Source organism: Stegodyphus dumicola, chromosome 4 (assembly GCF_044657685.1).
Source record: "Stegodyphus dumicola isolate Sdum_Otavi_A_Nest chromosome 4, ASM4465768v1".
NCBI classification, from domain to species: domain Eukaryota; kingdom Metazoa; phylum Arthropoda; class Arachnida; order Araneae; family Eresidae; genus Stegodyphus; species Stegodyphus dumicola.
The window spans coordinates 220,533,886-220,553,692 of record NC_140771.1 but is presented as its reverse complement, the minus strand read 5'-3'; the positions used below and the strand labels follow the sequence as shown (position 1 = coordinate 220,553,692).

General features: G+C 35.4%; 1 protein-coding gene across 1 annotated transcript in view; it reads left to right on the top strand.

Annotated features, from left to right (window-relative positions):
• The first annotated feature begins 15,316 nt into the window (after window positions 1-15,316).
• The window catches only part of LOC118181948 (cytochrome P450 4V2-like), a 68,119-nt gene continuing 63,628 nt past the window's right edge, over window positions 15,317-19,807 (top strand). The window contains exon 1 of the mRNA XM_035351193.2: window positions 15,317-15,568. Within this exon, the coding sequence (XP_035207084.1) occupies window positions 15,376-15,568 (193 nt within the window). The 5' untranslated portion in view covers window positions 15,317-15,375. The remainder of the gene's footprint in view (window positions 15,569-19,807) is intronic.

Below are 19,807 nucleotides of genomic sequence, written 5' to 3'. Positions count from 1 at the left end.
TTGTGACTTTTGACAAGTAGATCTAAAATACATGCCAATGGCCATTCGTAAAATAAAAAGAAAGACGTTAAAACACCCCACCCGTAGGCGAAAAAATAAAACGTGACTTTTAAGTCATGCAGTTCGAATTTAGTGATGGAGAAACTAAATTAAAAAGTTCTTCCAGGTGCAGAAAGTCCAAAATTAAAGTGGGGCATCGAACCCACGATCTCGACGTACGGAGAAAACCTAGTCTACTCTTTACCACTAGGCTATGATCGCTCGTGTAGGAACTCTTGGGAAAGCTATGTACTTCATCACCCGATTAACTCCCATTTTCGGCAAAGTCAATTGAGTCTCTGCGCTGCTTTATTCTCGACTGGAGATTTTGCTTTTTGAATTTTTTCAATAAGTGCGACCACAGTTTCAAGTAGTTTCTAAATATTTTCATCTAGTACCCATGACATGGCATCATTAATAGTTTTTGGAACTTTTCTTGGGGGAGTTAAAATCATTTCCACCCGGAATTAGAAAATATTTGAATATATAAAGTAATGGGGAAGACAAATCTTATCAAAATAAGAGAATCTCTTAATTTTTTATTTTTAAAATTTACATTACTCATGTCCCACAACACAACATTTTCTCTATAGAAATCTGTTAGTTGAGTTTCGCTCCAACGAAATGCAGCCATGTTTATTATTCCGAATGAGGAGAAAAGCATGTGATCACTCAAAGCAATCTTATTGGCTAGAGACTCCGATTTTATCGTACGCTAGTGAGCAGTGAACACCAGTTCTGAAATCGCGGCATGACATGAAAAGAACATGACCGATTTTTGACGCATCCTCAGATCCTTAAAATTGTTGCTCTACGAGAAAGTCGGCCAAGAAAATCGCTTCGTGTAGACAGGCCTTTAAAGAAAATGCAGGCCCGTAATTGTAGACTTAGCTCAAAGCACAAATCATTGACTTCCCGACATAAAGACACTTCTCATTAAACTTTCTTTGTATAGTGTGATGATAGAAAGGTTCAGTGGTGGGTGCAAAATAGGAAGCCAGATGCCTGGCATTTCAATTTTAATTGTGATGGACTGTTAAAGACAGAAACAGATTTTAAAAAGCAGTTATTTTTCTTTTGTGACTGTGTCCTGATTTTCTGTCAGTAATTTCAGATGAAGTAATTTCTATTGAATAGAGTTTATATTGGAACTTTCAGCCATTTGTCCAGTATATAGCTAATAAAATCTTCATCTCAAAAATTCTTCTGAATAATTGTTTGGTGCCAAAAAAATCTACTTTGAGTCAAACACAAAAATCATACCTTGAATTTTATGGGGTAACATGCTTTGCACAATGCACTTGCCGAACCTATAATTGGCATTATATGATTATATGCATTTAAAAAGCAGATTGAACAAATCATATTTGGTCAGGATAATTAGAGTTTCTGTGTATTTATTCCAAAGGTAAAATAAATGAAATGTATTAGTTACATTATGAATATCTTTTTATGTATGCAAATGTAATAGCAAGCGTAAAATAATAAAAAAAGTGACTCATGTTTTTATAAAAGAAATTTAGATATTAATTGAGCTTGGAAAATTTTCAAAACTAGGATTTGTACGATTTCCCTCCCTCAAAGGTGGGCACTTGGCTATAACGGCATTAACCATTACTTAGGCCAGAAGTGGTGGCCATTTTATTGTGGAGGCACCTAGTAGGCGGCTAGTGCTACCTCCTATGAAGGGACAGACAATTTTTACATCCATGCCTTTTCCGGGATTCGAAACCCAGGCTCTTCAGTATCGCAGTCAGGCTTCTCTAACCACTATACCATCTGGGCAGCCAGAATTATTAAGATATTTGTGTCCAATTACTTGCCTATTTTAAATCTAGATAGAGTTTTTCAAACATTCAAATAGTTGGACACAATTATCTTGCAAGTCCTTGTTTTGAAAGTGTTGGAAATTTGTTTAATTAATACCCGTGTTTATTTATTTTTAAAATATGAGTTGTTTATTGTATTTATTTTGATTATTTTTATCTTCTTCCTGTTATTTCAGGCACAAGAAGAGATTGTTGAGCCATACGACCTCATTTATACTTTGGATGATTTTGATTAATAATATTGGGATTCACTGTCAAATCACTACAATCCATGCACTTAAAAAATAAGCTGATGTTTATTTATTTTAATAACAAAATATTTATTTATTATTACAAAGGTATGCTCCTGTAGTCAATGCTTTTAAGTTTATAAGATATTTTTCTATTTCCTTCCAGCATGCCTTCGTGATGTAATGTTAGCACATTTGGCCTGTATTTGAGAGGTCCAGGTTTATGTCCCAGCAAGAGCATTGCTAATTTTTCAAATCTGCTTTTTTTATTTAAAAGAAATTTTTTTTTTATTTTTGATATTTACACTTTTTGTGCTTTGAACTTCAAAGGTAATTTAAGTATTCAGCTTTAAAATTTTTTGTGGCACACTTAACTGTTAGGCACATGAGTTCAAATTCCATGGTGTCAAGCATAAATTTTAATGTTGTTCTAGGTACCCATGTTAAGTGATGAGATAAAAAGGATTTTACATCTTTTGTAGTTGAAGCAATAATGCTTTGTCTTGGTCTGTTTTGATTGTTATGAGAAAAATGAGACAGTATCTTTAGAAATTTCAAAACAAAGCTGTGGAAATTATTTTAAATTCCCTTTTGCTGTTATCAAACTTAACATTAACTTAAAGGATGACTGTATTCATAATGACCTACTTACTGAAGTTTTAAAATTCTCTGCTAACTCTGAGAGCCACAATTATGATTTAATAAATAATTTAGGTGACTAACAAATTATTCGGACGGTTTTATAAACTTTCAAAAACATCTTTTTCACTGAAAGAAGGGGAGTGGTTTGTTTCCTCGGTGCCAGAGCTGGTGCATGTGGTCTTCTTAACAGTATTCCTCACAGAATAATGAATGAATGAGACAAGAAATATTTCCAATCAGTCGTATTATTTATATAAACTGGAGTCCAGTATCTTGGTATAAGAGCTACTGAACCCCTCTAACCCAGTTCCAATCCTGGAGAACTGGGTGATTACGTGGAATTTTCATGGTTTTTCTCATATGTAACATGAATACAGAAGAGAAGATTTCTTTTAGAAAATCCTCTGCGAAGGCATCTCTCTCCTTAGGCAGATAGCTCTCGTGTGATATGCCCTAATCAAGGCTATTTAAAATCTGACATTTGCAGAAAAAGAAAAGTATGTTTGCAAGTCTTGGCTAATGTAAAATGTTAAAAAGAAAATTTTATATTAAATTTGAATAAACAGGTTTTTCATATTTAACACACTCCCTTTTTTCATGATGCCCTAAGCACATGCTTAGCTTAATGCAGCTCTGCAGGAGATGAAGGATAAATGAAAGTACTTAACAAATGCCTGAGCAGTGTTGACTTCTCAGTAGGCAGTTTGTTCATCTCATGCAATAATCACAATGCCATAACATGCTTATTATCAAGTGATTTAAAAACTGCCAGATGGATTGTTTCATTCCTTTTTTAGAGTAGGAACGAAATCTTGCTTTTTTTTTTGTTTTTTTTTTGTAAGGGATCTTAACCGGCAATCTCTACGGGTGGAATTATCATCTTTAAAAAATGAAATGTTTTTCCTGTGGCACCATGGAACAAGCGAACAGGCTGTTCCATAACGTCTTTACATTAGCAGTTTTATATCAAGCAAGTGTGGTGTTCCATAACCTCTTTACATTAGCATTTTTACATTATGATGCCATTGTCTAGCAGTTGTTAGTTCAGTTTATCCCATCAATTTTGATGTCGCTCCGTGCTGTTACTTTAACACCAATGTAATGATGCTTTTCATGAAGACTTTTATTGTGGTGACCCTTACCCATTGATGCTAGATGAACTGATATTTGGGATCTAACTGGAGACAATCAACACATATCAGAAATCAAGACATTGACCCATTATTGTGTCATTTAATTTTGATGGATCATAGGTTAATGCAAGCAATTTTATGGTGTGCTTAATGCCACAGGCGATCGGCTTTCAAGCATATAATCCTACATAATTCAAACATTGAGTCATGGCTTTAGGAGCTATTTATGTGTTGCAATAGAGGCAACATGCAAATTTACTGTAGCATCAATTCTTTTTAGTGGTTACCATTAAATATGGATTCTACGTGTGCAGTTGCAATCGTTTGAAATGCTTTTGAAAGTTCGGAGAGGATATTTTAAAACCTCAATCTCACTCTGATGATTCTTGAGCTTTCTTCTAGTTTGCCTATTATCTTTTGTATTTAAATTCATTGTTTTGAGACATGATGAAGATTTCCCGTTAGTAAATTTATTCTTTTATATTTAGAATTTTCGATACATGTAGTTCATCTGTAGTGCTAATTTCTTTTTCGTCTGCTTTTTCAAGTTACCCTGCTACTTCTACGTGCAAAGAAATAAATGTACATATTTACTGATTTTTTATTCCAAATATTTTATTTATATAAATTTCAAAAAGCTGATTTATCGGATTTTGTCTCGATAACTTTTCTTAAGGATAATCATTTTTAAGTCATAGACTCGTGTAAAACGTTAATTACATATTATTTATATGGATTACTACTTTTTACACGATAGATGGTTTTAAATGTGCTAGCGAAATTTTCGCGACGATTTACCCCGTGACCTCTCAACGAATTTCGTGCTTCCTCTGATAAAGTTGATACCCTAAGTATCATCATTAGTTCTCGTATGTTTCTATGTATAAGCCGAGAATTTTTGGAACTTTTTCTAAAGGTAAATTATGGGGTCGGGTTATATACGGATTCGTTAATCTCGGTAAAAACATAGGTACTTTTCCGATAGCCGAGCGCAGGCGATAAATCGGTAAAATTAGCTGTAAAACTTTCTTATGTATTAAGTATATACACAAATTAAATCAAATGAGATGTTCCTTTTATGAAACTGAGTTTTTCATTTTCGAAATTGTTTATGATGCTGGTTTGTTTCGTCATTCCCAGAACGAAAGATCCAATGCTAGCGAAAGCTGCGCTTGGCTTTCTCCACTCTCGAACTTGTTTTACATGTACGGAGAAATGCCGAGCAGCCCATACTCTTGTTAGTATTTTCAGCAAACGCGATCATCTGTAGTTTGAAATATATCATTTGAGAATTCTTTTTTCCGTTCATTTTAAGACAAAAAATAAAAAGGCACTGAAAATTTGACTACCACAAATCGTACACAAGACAACAAATGAATGGAATATACGTATGTGCTAGCTTCAGAATAAGGTTAAAACTATCATCATTAGCGTCTGATGTTTTACATTGCAATGATATGGTTCGAAAATGCAGGTGTTTCATATTGAATGGGACAAAAAGAGTAGCGTAGTACAAATTCTATATTTGATTTATTAAGTTGATGAGTTTTGAATTTTGGGTGAAATTTTGAATGAAAAAAACTTACATTCGGAAATATACGGTATGCATTAATTTAAGGGGGAGGGCGAACAAACAGTATATTGGCAATTAATAAAATAATTCTGACAATCATCTTGAATTTTATGAAATTTGGTGAGTTGCTGCGATTTCTAATGGAATAAGGGAAATAGAAGTACCAGTGATTCGAATTTTTAGTTTTCAAAATCTATTACATAGCATACATGACTGTAAACAATGATGTCAAAAATAAAATTATGCTAATCATAAACTAAGAGTACATTGAAATACGAAAAGCTAACGTGCTTTTTGCCTAGGCCTTTTACAACTATGAAATACGCTCAGATTAATGCTACAAGTATAATAGTTTAACTTGCGAATTCCACCTCATTATGTTCAATGTGCTATCACTGTCATCACACGAATTATGATTAGATTATTTAAACACCGTTGTTTAAAATTAGCATTTTTACTAATGCAAGAACTTTAAGGGTAAACTGTTTGTTTCACGATTAATAAAAATATGCCAAAGTAACTGCAGCATCCCACCGTTTATTTTCTCTATATATAAATGATGCAACAGAAAGTAAAGATATTTTTATCAATAGTGGCCTTCAATGTGAGGGCAGTATTTGTCAATATCTATTTCGATAAAAGGAGAGTAAAATGTTCTGATTATAAAGGAGATAGATACCAATCGTATGATTCAATTTTTCAGTTTTTTTGGTGTATTTTGTCTTTGTAGAAGCTTAATATTGGTAACAGCACATTTCGGAATATATTCTATTGTTTTTGACAAAACTTGATTATACTTAAGATTCTGTTCATCAGGTTATTCTTGAGAATCGTATTTAAAATGTTTTGCCATGGGCGTAGCTAGGACCTGGGACAGAGGATGCAAACGACTTTAAAATGGTAAAACTAAATTAGAAATTGACTCGAATATGCTCCTCACTGACAGAATGAAAAGAAAACTGAATTCTAGTAATCCAGGTTCAAGAATTTGATTCGTGGTAAAATGACAGGCTGCAAGAGCATTTTCGTTTTTTAACAATAAACTCTCTTCAAAAATTGTGTCAAGAGTTCTATTTCCAAACTCAATTTTTTTTTTTTTTTTTTTCAAACCATACAAATCACGAAAGTAGTGTAGTGCACTTCATCTGTCATCTTTGATATCATAGATGCAATAACAAGAAAAAAAAAAAAAAAAAAAAAAAAACTGCTGATAAATTGTCAATAGAAAATATCCTTCCCCACTCCCCGCTGGTGCTATCAAGGAATCCAGGTAAGAAATTAATAAAAGTCTTTTCTAAAATTCATCAACTATGAAACGTTTTCAAATCATAAAAATCAAGAGTACATCGCACTCTTTGAGTAAGCTCTTCGTCTGGCATTTTTAACATAATTACAGGGAGTAATAACAGTAAGTAAAATACTGTTAAGTTGTCACTGGAAGAATATTTACCCCCCTCCCAATTTGATATTAACGAATCAAGATAGGAAGTTATCAGAGATCTTTTTCTAAAAATCATCAGTTGTATGTGTTAGAGTAGTGGTATTCAAACTGTTCGTTAAGGATTGCGAAAATTTGTGCTGGGTTAGCAAGGTGGATCAAAATCCTAAAAATCTTTAAACGACAACGTGTATACGAGCCAGTTTCCCTTAGAAAGTCCTCCATGAAGGCATCCCTCCCTTAAGGCAGATAGCCTAAAAATCTTTAAACGACAACGTGTATACGAGCCAGTTTTCCTTAGAAAGTCCTCCATGAAGGCATCCCTCCCTTAAGGCAGATAGCCCTTGAGTGCTTTTCCATAAACTAATAAAAACAAACCAAACCTTCCTGTGATCAGGAGAAAAAGATTTGAGCAGAAGAACTCAGTATATTTCACATAGTTTCCTGTTCAAATCACTTTATTTGAATATTTTTCTATTTGATTTCATGAGAAGCTTTCATACATTATCGCTCAGTCTTAAAAGTGCTACAGAGACTTATGAAGGGTTATTTTAAATTAAAATACATGAACAGAAAGTACACCAAGTGCTTACAAATCAGCCGTCATTTATGCTAGAACTGAAGTAGATATTCAAATGTAAAGCTAAATCTAGGTATCTAATAACCAGAGGCAATGTTAAGTAAATTGAACGCGAATTTAACTTTTAAAATTTTACCGGCGGGATATACTATTGGCAATTATTATGCATGGCCGTAGACAGGAACTTTTATTTTAGAATAGCACACCTAGCAACGTAGCCTTTGCTAGGCAAAAACACGCTCTGTCTAAATCATCTGAAAACCTCATTTCATATACTCACCAGTTAATTTGTATTCTGGCGGAAAGCGGTAATAGAGAAGTGACAGTAAAGATCCAGAACACAAAATACCTGCTTAAGCAAATTAAATAAACCTTACAGATTTCCCCGCCAGTATTTAAGTAATCGCAACGAAGGTCTTTAACAACCTTGTTAAGATCTTAAATTTTAATTAACCACGAGCCTACATTTTACAAGCAATAGAACTTGCAAACTAATTTTACAACATCTGGAGCTCCGGAACACAATTCTACACAATCATACATAATGATAGCAGCTGATCTCCTTCCTCTGATCAGGCCCACCAGCGGCCGAGCGGTAACGTCGCTGAACACTGGTAGTTTGGTCCGAGGTTCGAATCCCGCGAACTGGCTGGCTGCATGGGCGTTTTCGTGGTTTTCCTCATGCGTAACGTGTATACGAGCCAGTTTCCCTTAGAAAGTCCTCCACGAAGGCATCCCTCCCTTAAGGCAGATAGCCCTCGAGTGCTTTGCTATAATCTAATAAAACCAAACCTTCCTGTGATCAAGAACGAAAAAGATTTTAGCAGAAGAATTCAATATATTTCACATAGTTCCCTGTTCAAATCACTTTATTCGAATCTTTTTCCATTTAATTTTATGAGAAGCTTTCATACATTTTTATTTATTCTAGATATAAATTTTCTTCTCTGCTCTACAGTAAAGTGTACTGACATGTATGAGTAAGTTTAATTTGTGCAAGTGTAACAAAGCTATCATCTAACCAAAATCCTACATGTTAGAAACGAGACACACTTGATCTCATAGTCATCTTAATTTCAAAACTGCACCTAATGTCCTAACAAAATAGATCATTAAACTTTTGTGTTGGCCGGAGAGCCTGAATTTTAATTACATGCATATCCTTAGCTTTTGCTTTAACTTAATTTTATTTTACTTCGCTAGCTTAAATTTAAACATTTCATTCATTCTTCAAGATTTCAAATCTTACTTATGCAAGCATTTACTTTTAGTTTAATACATAGATTAACATAAACTTTTAGGCTAGCAATACACAAACTTTTACACAATTTATACATACTTCCTACATTAACATACTTCAAGAAACATTTAAAATACAATATATTAAGAAATTTCTTATTCGGTCATACTTTACATCAAACATCCGCTCCTCTAAGACTAAAATCAGAATTCCTATTTTTAGACTGAAATTAAGCTCATTGCAAATAAATGTATAATTAAATTCAAAACTTTCTTGCTATTTAACAATAACTGAAATGACATCGCTTGAGGCAGAGCTTAAGATAAGTAGCAATTGTTGCACTTTTCGATATAAAATAGAAACTGAATATATGGGGAAAAAAAAAAAATAAATAAATTTCACTTACATTTTGTTTTTCTAGTTATTACCTATCTACTAGGCGACGAATTCTTCCCATGTCGGATAAATTCTGGTCTGGTGTACCCGAATAGTCTCATGAGGCATGCTTCACACTCTGGTTAGGCTGGAAACTTATTCATCGTGGCCTTTCTTTTGATTTTTCCTTGTCGTTGGCGGAGTCGATTCTGCCGCTCACCTTTTGTCTGTGGATTCGTCATCTGCACTACTGTTTCCGACTGCCCTCTCATCTGTAGCTTAGGAGGACTGGATCTCTGGTACTCCGGTCTCCTCTGCTGTGATGAATCCTCTTCCGCTGGACGTTTCGGCCCTAGAACTTATCGTGAAAGGCCGTCGTTGAGATCTGAAATCGGCACCTAAATTCTTTTCCGATCTCTAAACTTTGGTTGTTCGCTGAATGTCCTGTCGTCGTACTTTCCGATGTCTTCTTAAAAGCCTCTTACGTCTTAAGTCTGGCTCTTGTTGCTTTTGCTTCTCCTTTGCTCTTGGAAATTCCACCCTTATCTTTTCTTGAAGTGTTGTTCATTATTTGCCGTCTTCCGTATTTCTCTTTCAAGAAAGTATATTTCCAATGTGGATGGAACTTTGCCGCTACTTTTGTTGGTTTTTTGCATTCTGGCTTCGATTTCCGAGAACAAAAAGATCCGTTTATTTCTATGTTCGTTCTCGTATGAAGCCAATTTTTCTAAAAATGTTCCTCAAGTACACCCTATAACAGAAAAATCGACTCACCAAGAAGGAATCATCTCATTGCTTTGAAATTTCGTATGCATAAATTTTTTGACCAAATTTGCTAATGATTTAAATTTGGTGTTCAAAGAATGACTAGTGCGATTTCCAACGCATCAGAACTGCGCATTCAGCAGATGTATATAAGGAACTGTTGTTGAACTTCTGTTGCATTGCGATTTAGGCTATCTTTCAACGATTGAAAGAATGCTTCGCCGCAGGATTCGAGATCATTACAAGCAATTGTCAGAGTTTAAAAAGAGATCTTATCATTAGATTGAAAGAAGCAGGTTGGGCAAATCGGAGAATCGCTCGTCGTATGAGTCGAAGCGATGCGACGATCAGAAGATACTGGCAAGAATGGGTGGACAATGGCAGATTTCAGCGTCATGGTGGTAGCCATCGACTGAGGGCCACAACGGATCGGGAGGACAGAGCTGTCAGATTAGCTGTCACAGCGCCTGATTCATCGCTAACAACCATCAGACGTGCGATCCGGAAACGGGTGTCCACCATTACCATTCACAGACGGCTGATGAGCGAAATCTACTCTCGTACCGACCGTTACGCCACTTGCCTGAACATTGCCGAGCCAGATTACAGCGGTGCTTGGTTGGAATGATGCTCACTGGGGACGTATAGTCTTTAGTGACAAATCCTGCTTCCAACTGTGCCGTGACGATCATCGAAGACGTGTCTGGAGACGCACAGAGCAGCGTGCCGATCCTTCTTTCACTATTACACGCCACACAGGCCCTCAACCAGAAGTTATGGTCTGGGGTGTCATTTCCCTTGATAGCCGGACCCCTTTGGCCGTCATTAGAGGCACACTTACAGCGCAGCGGTACGTCGACGGCATTCTGGAAGTTTTGCTACCGTTCCTTTTGTAGTACACTGGCCTTATTTTTCAGCAAGTTAATGCCAGACCACATACGGCACGTGTTGCTATGAACTGTCTTACAGCTTGTCAAACACTTCCTTAGCCAGCCAGATCTCTCTCCCATCGAGCATGTCTGGTATATGATGGGAAGGCGACTGCATCTACCAGAGAATTTTGATGACCTAGCCCGACAATTTGAGCAAATTTGGCAAGAAATACCGCAGGAGACCATTCGGGAGCTTTATAAGTCTATGGCATGCTGTGTGACAGCTTGCATTCAGGCTACAGGTGGATCAACACCTTAAATGAGCTCGTTACTTTGTAACCATGTAACTCTGAAAGAACTCATTCAATTGTTCTGAAATTTTAATAATTATCTATTCTGTACATAATTTTTCAATCCATCAATTTTTGTCTCCATCGGACAACCAACTTCTTGGTGCGCTTTTTTTTTATTATAGAGTGTACTTCTTTCGTGAAAGTTGAGATCTTGAAAGCGGGCAGAATATTAATTTTCCAATTTTGTCAAAAGATATAGAAAGAGGAAAGATTTATTTTAATTTGTTTAATGTAGAATAAAGAGTGATCGAAAAATATTTCTGCAGAGTTATTTCCTCAAATATTGACCCTAAACGTTGATTTCAAGTTATAAAATATTAAAAAAAAGTAGTCAATTTTTAGAAACAGCTTCTGTCTAATGATTGAGAGGATTGTATAAGTAGCATTTTATATAGCCTCCGTCTAGAGTAAAATATTCATTATATTTTAATTAATTAAATAAAATGTTCCATACCTTCCTGCAAAATTGGCGAAATTAGAACATTTCTTTACTTCTAATTTAGTAGATTACGGTACGGATTTAGAGCACAGTGACTAAAGAATTCGTTGGTTCTGAAGACAATCCTTCACGTTTTTAACCGTATAAAGCATTTTCTCCTTCATGATGTAATTGGAAGCATATTCGCCGCGTATTCGAGAGGTCCAGGGTTCAAATCCTGGAGAGAGCATTGCACATTTTTCACGTCTCCTGCTTCAAAAATTCCTTAGGACTCCGCAGTGGCATCCGAATCAAAAGACCGAGAATGATAAGTCGTCACCACTAGGATTTGGCGATTGGGTCCTCTAAACACCTGTCACCCTTTAGAAGATGGAGTATATAAGGCATTTTCTCCCTCCTTTCAGCATGCCTTCGTGGTGTAACTGGAAGCCTATTCGACGTGTATTTGAGAGGTCCAGGATGCGAAACCCGGAGTGGGCGCTACATATTTTTAACGTCTCCTGCTTCGAAAAAACCTAATGACTCTATAACGCCTGCTGTCAAACTAAAACATACGGGTGAAAACAGTTATCTTGCCAAACGAAATCAGAAAATCTTGCCAAACGATTAACACCACGTGATTTGTGTATGCGTGTAACCTAAAAGAAAACGGAACTACAATAGAACTAGCTATGGACGCATAAATAAAACATGTAACGTAAACTTCTTTTTTGTATTGTATACATCTTCTTTTAGTATATAAGGTATTTCTTCCACTTCTTAGCGTGCCTTCGTGGTGTAGTGGTCTGCACGCTCGGCGCGTATCCGAGAGGTCCATGGTTCGATCCCCGGTGAGGGCATTGCTAATTTTTCACCTCTCCTGCTTCTAAATAACCTAATGTCTCTACAAGTATATTAAAATATGCCATATTATAGAAGTGCCTTAGTGATGAGTAGATTGTCTTCAGCTAATAAAATTATTCCCTGCTTAGTTGGATACATGTATGAAGAAGGAAGATCTTCTGAAAAGGTAAGCATTTTACCTTTGTTCTTAGAATGTTTAGTCTTGATATTCATTACACCATGCGTAATAAGCTTCTGAACTCATTAAAATATTACGTGATTCGATGTTTGAAAAATAAACTTGTTAACTTGTAACTTTTCATTTTTACCTCCTTGTACGAAGTAAAGGAAGTATTGTAATCATGAAAAATCCCGGGTATCATATTTCAACAAAAATACCCATTTTGTCCTCTATCGAATGCAATGTAACGATGTTTTTGCGGGACATTTGCAATCGGCCGTCCCAAAAGTATATAAATGTATATGTACGAGTATATATACCCTCCCTGTTATTCGGCTCTGTGAACTCAGTTCTTATATTATTATATGTTGGTAAATGGCGCATTTTTTGCTTTAAAAGGCTTGAATTATGTTGTTCTTATCTTCCGGTTAAGGTTTTTATGACTTGTAAAATTATCAATACTTGCAATACTTGTAAAATTATCAACAACTTAAAAGTTGTTTAAGTGCGGCTAAGCCTAATTTTTATTTACTATAGCAGCCATATTTGTTTACATTTGAAATTTAACGGAATAGTGAATTCAGTTTCTGCACCTTCAGTGTCTTTTTGCCAAGTGGGACCAAAATTTAATTTTCATTTTTCTACTCCGAAAAATCTGCCTTGTTGCTCGTTTTTGTGTAGAAACTCTAATTTCAATTACAAAAATTGTTTTTTGATTGTTTTAATTGTATTTGATGTTTTAGTTTTCCTATATTTTTCAATTTTTAATAGAATCGCTCGCATTTAGAATATTTTGAGGTTTTATGTATTTTTGCCTTGCGGCAAACTGAGAACAGAATTAATTAAATGAGAAATATATCTCTAACGAAATTCGAGGAAATGAGTTTAAAGGAAATGCAGCAAAAAGCGTATAATTTAATATTGCGCACATGGGGAAGTCATGCGGTGTATACATCAGATTTTTTTTTTTTTTTTTTTTAGAAAAATCTACAACTTTTTTATCTAAATAGCTGAATCTTGAATCTTTAACTTTTCTCTAATTTTAGAAGCGAATATCGATGTATATTAAAGCACGCTAGAAATATTGCTACAGTTGATAGATATTATTCCAATATAAGGACTGGTACAAAAAGCCCCCAAATGTGTATTAAAGCAATTTTTGCTATAATGGCCACACGCTATTACGTTCTTTTTCTGCTGGATGTAAAAGGTGGTTATAACGAGCGTTGTTGGCATAATAAAACAATTATTAAAATATATGTTCTCGATTATTAATTAATTTCATCAATTATTAATATATCTTGATTATGTGACTATTTGATATGATATTTTATTTTACATACATTTGGCAACCTAAATTAAATTAAAACAAATATTTCAGGAACATTTAAAATATCTGCAAATAAAATCATTAAGATATGCAAAGTTTTGACTTCGGAATTTGGGATTCCTATTTGATGGAAGAGTGGAAATTAACACAAACGCCTGGCCCCAGCCGCCACCCTAAGCTCTTATTGGACACGACTTCTGATGTCATACAGCGACGAAAAGAATTCTCTGCAGCATTTTTGTGCGCCAAAAGCTTGAGCTCGAGATCATTTTAGCGCTGAAACAGGCGAAGCAATGGAATAATTTGCCATATTTGCGAAAAAATTACCAAAATAAAAAGCAGCTTCAGAAATATATTGTTAATATACATAATATTAGAAAAAAGGTGCAATTCGATGTGCAGTAGATAACCGTTTAGCAGTATTTTGGTCATTAGACGAATATCGAAGTCATTTGACAATAAACACTTTTTATAAGATATAAAAGTTAAGAAACAAAACAATAATACATAAAAAAACAGAATGATAACTCCAATTGATAAAGTCAAATAAACGATATTATAAGTATTTTTCGATTTAAAAGTATCTTATCACTTTATCTTATTTTTAACCATAAATGAGGAGAAATTAATGCCTAGGATTAGAAAGTAAAAAATTAATCTGACTAACGAGCAATTTTGATACCAAACAACCTCCATATAACAAGCAATAAATGAAAGGAAGGTTATTTAATTATCAAACAGTTCATTTTTGTAAAGAAAGAACTAAATTTTACAGTTATATCACTTTTAAAAATACTTTTCTGTAAAATAAACCGCTAATTCATGAAAACTGCGGCAGACATTATTTACACAGTAAGAGTTAAGTGCTATTTCTTGACATTGCTGACGAAGCAAATCTTGTTAATGGCCTCCTTTTATATGAAATTATAAAATACATTTCTTAAATATCAGTATAGCGCTATGAATTGCATTGAATACAGATTGCTTAGCCAAACACTATTTACGCATTATAAAGTTTTATCTATTCCATTAACATGATTAAACAATTTATATAAAAAGTGCCGATATATTTTCTTATACTGTTAGGTTCGTTTTAATTGAAAATATTCTGTTACATTGCACAAATTCACATTAACACAGGAAAGAACCAAATCCAAAGTAGTTATAAGTTCCCCTTGACATAACTCAAACGAAACAGATAATGGAATCTTTTCAGCCTGACGTCATAAACGGCAACCAATAAGAACAGGGGTGGTGGCTGGGGCCAGGCGCTTGTGAAATTAACAGTTCAGGGAACAAATAAAAAAAAACCATAAATCGCTGCTCTGTCACAAATGATTTTTAGACAGCTGCTAAAAGATATTGTCGATAATCTACTTAAGGAGATTAGATAAAAAGTAAACAAAAGACAATTATTTTACATAATCTGACTTTGATAGAACAAACGGACATTTTCATTATCTCGACTTCATCATAATAACGAGTTATTTATGAGAAAAAATACTTAAAGGTGAGGCTTGAAACAATTTGCGAGATGTCATTGGTGTTTGCATCCCTGAGTATTTGCTCTGGCATTGGATTTTTAGTACTATTCTACTGGTGGCATTCTAAGCTTGCTAGCACAAAATTGTGCAATCGTTTGCCGACTTTTAAGTTTATTCCATTGTGGTCCTACTGGTCTTTGTTCGCCAGAGCGTACATTTATGAGCCGTTGCCACCACTTGTGTGTAAGTAGTTTTTACATGTGTCTACTACTATTTTGTTTATCTCTTTCTTTTCAGTGTAAAAAAAAAATAACAATTAAAAAAAAAAAAAAAAAAAAAAAAAAAGAGAACTCAAAGGTTTTAGATTTTAAATTACGTCCAAACGGGCATTTTTCAAAAACATTTTGTATGTTACATTTATTTATTAAATATCATGCTCTTCGGACTTATAAAAATAAGCTATTTTTAGAATTTCCAAAAGACAGTCTCGCACTCTGGAGATAAAATTTTTTTATTTCATACAGTGTTGTCACTACTTGCTTTGAAATTGTTGAGTTTTTAATAAAAAATTCGTTAAAGTTTTACAAAATATAAATTAGAAAATAAAGCGAATTCGAAAATCTGAATTCAGGCGTCCAGGTGCCCATGTTCGGGTCAAGGACTACGTTATTTAAAATTTTATGGTTCTAGATATTGCTGTTTTATCACAATGCGAGAAACATGCATGCATTCATGCAGATTCTTCATTGTTTATTTCTTTAAATATAAGCAAGGAGAATTTCAGAAGTCAAACAACAGAAACCAGCGTTATATTCGCAAACTTAATGTTGATTTTTGTTGTTTGACTTCTAAAATAATCTTTGTTCGGCGGGTTATTTAAATCTAAATAATCAAGGAGGTTAGAATAAATGGAGTAAGCTCTCCATCCTATACTCCCTGCAATGAAAAAAAAAAAAAAAAAAAAAAAAAAGCCATAATACTTCTTGGTATGTCATCACAACTTATCATGACCTCTGATATAGGCGAGCTTCTGGTTGGTATTGTTTTACATTCTAATAATGTTGTCTACTGTTAGCTTTCATCATTGAATATTTATAACTCTCACATTTTAATTTTAATACTTAAATGATTTTTACATAGAAATTTCAACCGTTTCAAATTGAATAATATCTATACGATATCTATGCGACGTGGCAAAACCTAAAACACCACAGATAGTTTCAATGATATTTTACGCAAATTATACCTAAAGACACTTTTCTGAGTCTCCGAACGTTAATATTTGCTTTCAAAGTCGGTGTAATTTTTTGTAGTCTTGTAGGCACGCTATATGGCGGTCATGATAAGTCGTGACTTTACTTTGATGACATTTCAGTTTTGTCATGTCATGTTTAACTCCATCTATTCTAACCTCCTTGAATATAATACAGGGCGATAATATTTGGTGAAAACAGTCTTGAAAACGATACACTGCTTGTAGGGATTCAAGACAAAATGTCGTTTCGGGACTAATATCTCATTCGGGTCTAACATTCCTTTTGGGCTTTAAAAAAAAAAAAAAAAAAAAAAAACAAACAACATACGACCCCTCCCCCCCGAAAAAAAAAAGTCTGAAAGGTTCCATAACTTAAATTACGTCCAAAGGGGCGTTATTTTTAACGTTTTGTGTGTTACCTTTATTTATTAAATATCATGTTCCTTGCACTTAAACCATAAAGTTCAGTTCAATAGCAATGTCGCAAAATAAAAACAATTTTAAAATGATCATATCTTTGGAATTAATCTTTGGAAAGAATAAAACTACAGATCTCAAACCAAAAATCGCAGGCACTGATTGTCCACAAACCAGGACGAACTATAACTCGAAATCCCACATTTAAAATAGACAACCACAGGATCCGCTGCGTGAAAACGATTAACTACCTCGGCCTCACCATTGGATAACTCTGAAAATACTACTTACAACCGTGGTGAACAAGATCATCATACATGGAGCCGCTATATGACCACCAGAAAGGTAAACGCCATACAAAGACCTTTCCTTATAAATATCACCAGAGCATTCTCAACTACCTCTAACAACGCCCTACAGACACTAGCAGGTGTGCTCCCGCTCCCAATCCAAGCACAAATGGACACAATCTCCGCAATAGTCCTCCAACTCAAGAAAACAATTAACTTTAATGATACCACATTCCACCCAACAGACTACGAAGATCAGCCTAAAAAGTACTTTCATCACCCAGCTTTGAATCTCCAAAACCTGCACTGCATTTTCGACAAACCACTACCAACAACAGAATACACGGCTTTTACTGACGGCTAAAAGATCGGACGAAAGGTTGGCAGCGCTGCAACCATTCAGTACAACCTTAGTTCACACACAGAATGGCAAGGGCACTTTAGAGATCTAAACAGCGTGCACCAAGCTGAACTGACAGCAATCCTCTACAGTATGCAAAAACTCCACCTACTACTAACGGCCACAGTCCATATCGTTAGTGACAGCCAATCATCAATCTATGCTATAAAAAATCTCTGCACAAATTCACCAATAGCCCAACAAATGCAAACAATTATCAATTCCAGCCAAAAGAACTTCGTTCTTACGTGGACGAAAGGTCATAGCAATTGCGCCGGGAATGAAAGAGGGGACTTCCTGGCAAAGCAGGCAGCCCTCGAACAGTTAGGCACTACCACCCACCCTCCACATTGAAGTTTACGCTAAAAGTGATGGCCAAAGAAGAGTGGCAGAGACAATGGGACCAAGTACCGCAAGGCAGAAGGACGCATTCACTTCTCCCATGTGTCGATACTGACCGCACTATTTATAATTATTATCTCTCTCAATATATCTCTGTTCATGGACCGTACCCAAAGTACTTCTATGAACGAAACCTTTCAAAGACTGAAATATGCGTTTGTGGCAATCCGGGTGATCCAGACCATTATTTATTCCAATGCCCAATAACAGCAGACCATCATATCCGCAATCCCAAAGCACCAGGAGCAGACTTCAAACGGTTCCTGATAAAGCACCGGAAAATCCACAATAGTATCAAACACATAATTGACACACTCCATCGTCACGGCTTGGAACTGTGTGCACCATAACTGGTATAAGTGCTTCTTCTTCTCTGGCACAAATGCCAATTTTTCAATAGGGGTCTCTTTATAGTCATTGTAATAGATTATCTTAGTGTAGCAAGGATTTAGCACCTAGACAATACGACCACAGTTATGCACATCAAAAATGGCATAGCTGGAACTGGTGAATTCTACTGTATGTATGAACTCTAACTCAATCCATGAACTTTTCATAAACTGTCAATGAACTGTGAACCATTTATGAAGTGCTACATTGTCCCAAAATCATCACATTAATATCACAATAACTTATCCAAGTTAATTATGTTTAATGTTTTTCCATTCAATTCTATTTGTTTATTTGTGTTTATTTGCGTACATACACTGATATTTATAGTTATATTTCACCATCAACTGTAATATATGGTTTTGTATTGTAAAGTCATTGTCATCAGCAACAGTATCTCTCGCCCACAAATTCTCTATACCCTAATGATAACGTTTCAATTAACACCTATGCGTGGCGTAAGTACGCCCTGTGGAGGTGTTCTTCTCAAGACGGTTAGTGTGAAGGAGCGACACCAGTTCTGCCAATGGCGATGTGTTGGTGCTTCCCACGTTTAGTCATGTCCTTTCCTGTCCTGGGATAAGCATATTCAGGAGTTAACATAAGCTTTGTTGTCAACAAGACATGAGACTACGGATGAAACACCAGTGGCATTATATTTAGGTCGGAAAATTCTAACACCTGTATTATTTTTTGTTCTACAAAGGAAGGAGCCACCAGCGGCTGAGCGGTAAAGTCGCTGAACACTGGTAGTTCGGTCCTAGGCTCGAATCCCGCTAACGGGCTGGATGCATAGGCGTTTTCGTGGTTTTCCCCATGTGTAACGTGTATACGAGCCAGTTTCCCTTAGAACGTCCTCCACGAAGGCATTCCTCTCCTTAGACAGATAGCCCTAGTGTGCTTTGCCATAATTAAATAAACCAAACCATCTGCAAATGGAGGCAGAATTTAAATAAAAATTGTCTAAAAGTTAATTGAGGTTGCTCTAAAAACTTCGGGACAGGTCCAAGAAAAGTGGAAACTTTATTATGATAAAAGGCGTAGGTAAGCCGATCTCAAAGTCGGGATACTTATTGGCCTGCCGCAGTGCTGTTTAGGAGACTACCGGCTCCTAAACATACGACCTCCTATTTCCCATCTCAGAAGCTCTTCCGTCTCGACCTTCGTTTGCCTTGTGGTGTGTTGGTTGGTTGCCCTCTGGATGAGCCTCATCGCCTGAGCAGTTCATTTAGGATCTCCTGGTATATTTTGAAGTGATGCACAACTTGGCGACGGAGAAGATAAGACTCAATACGGCACGAGAGCTACAGGATATTGATTCAGCGAAC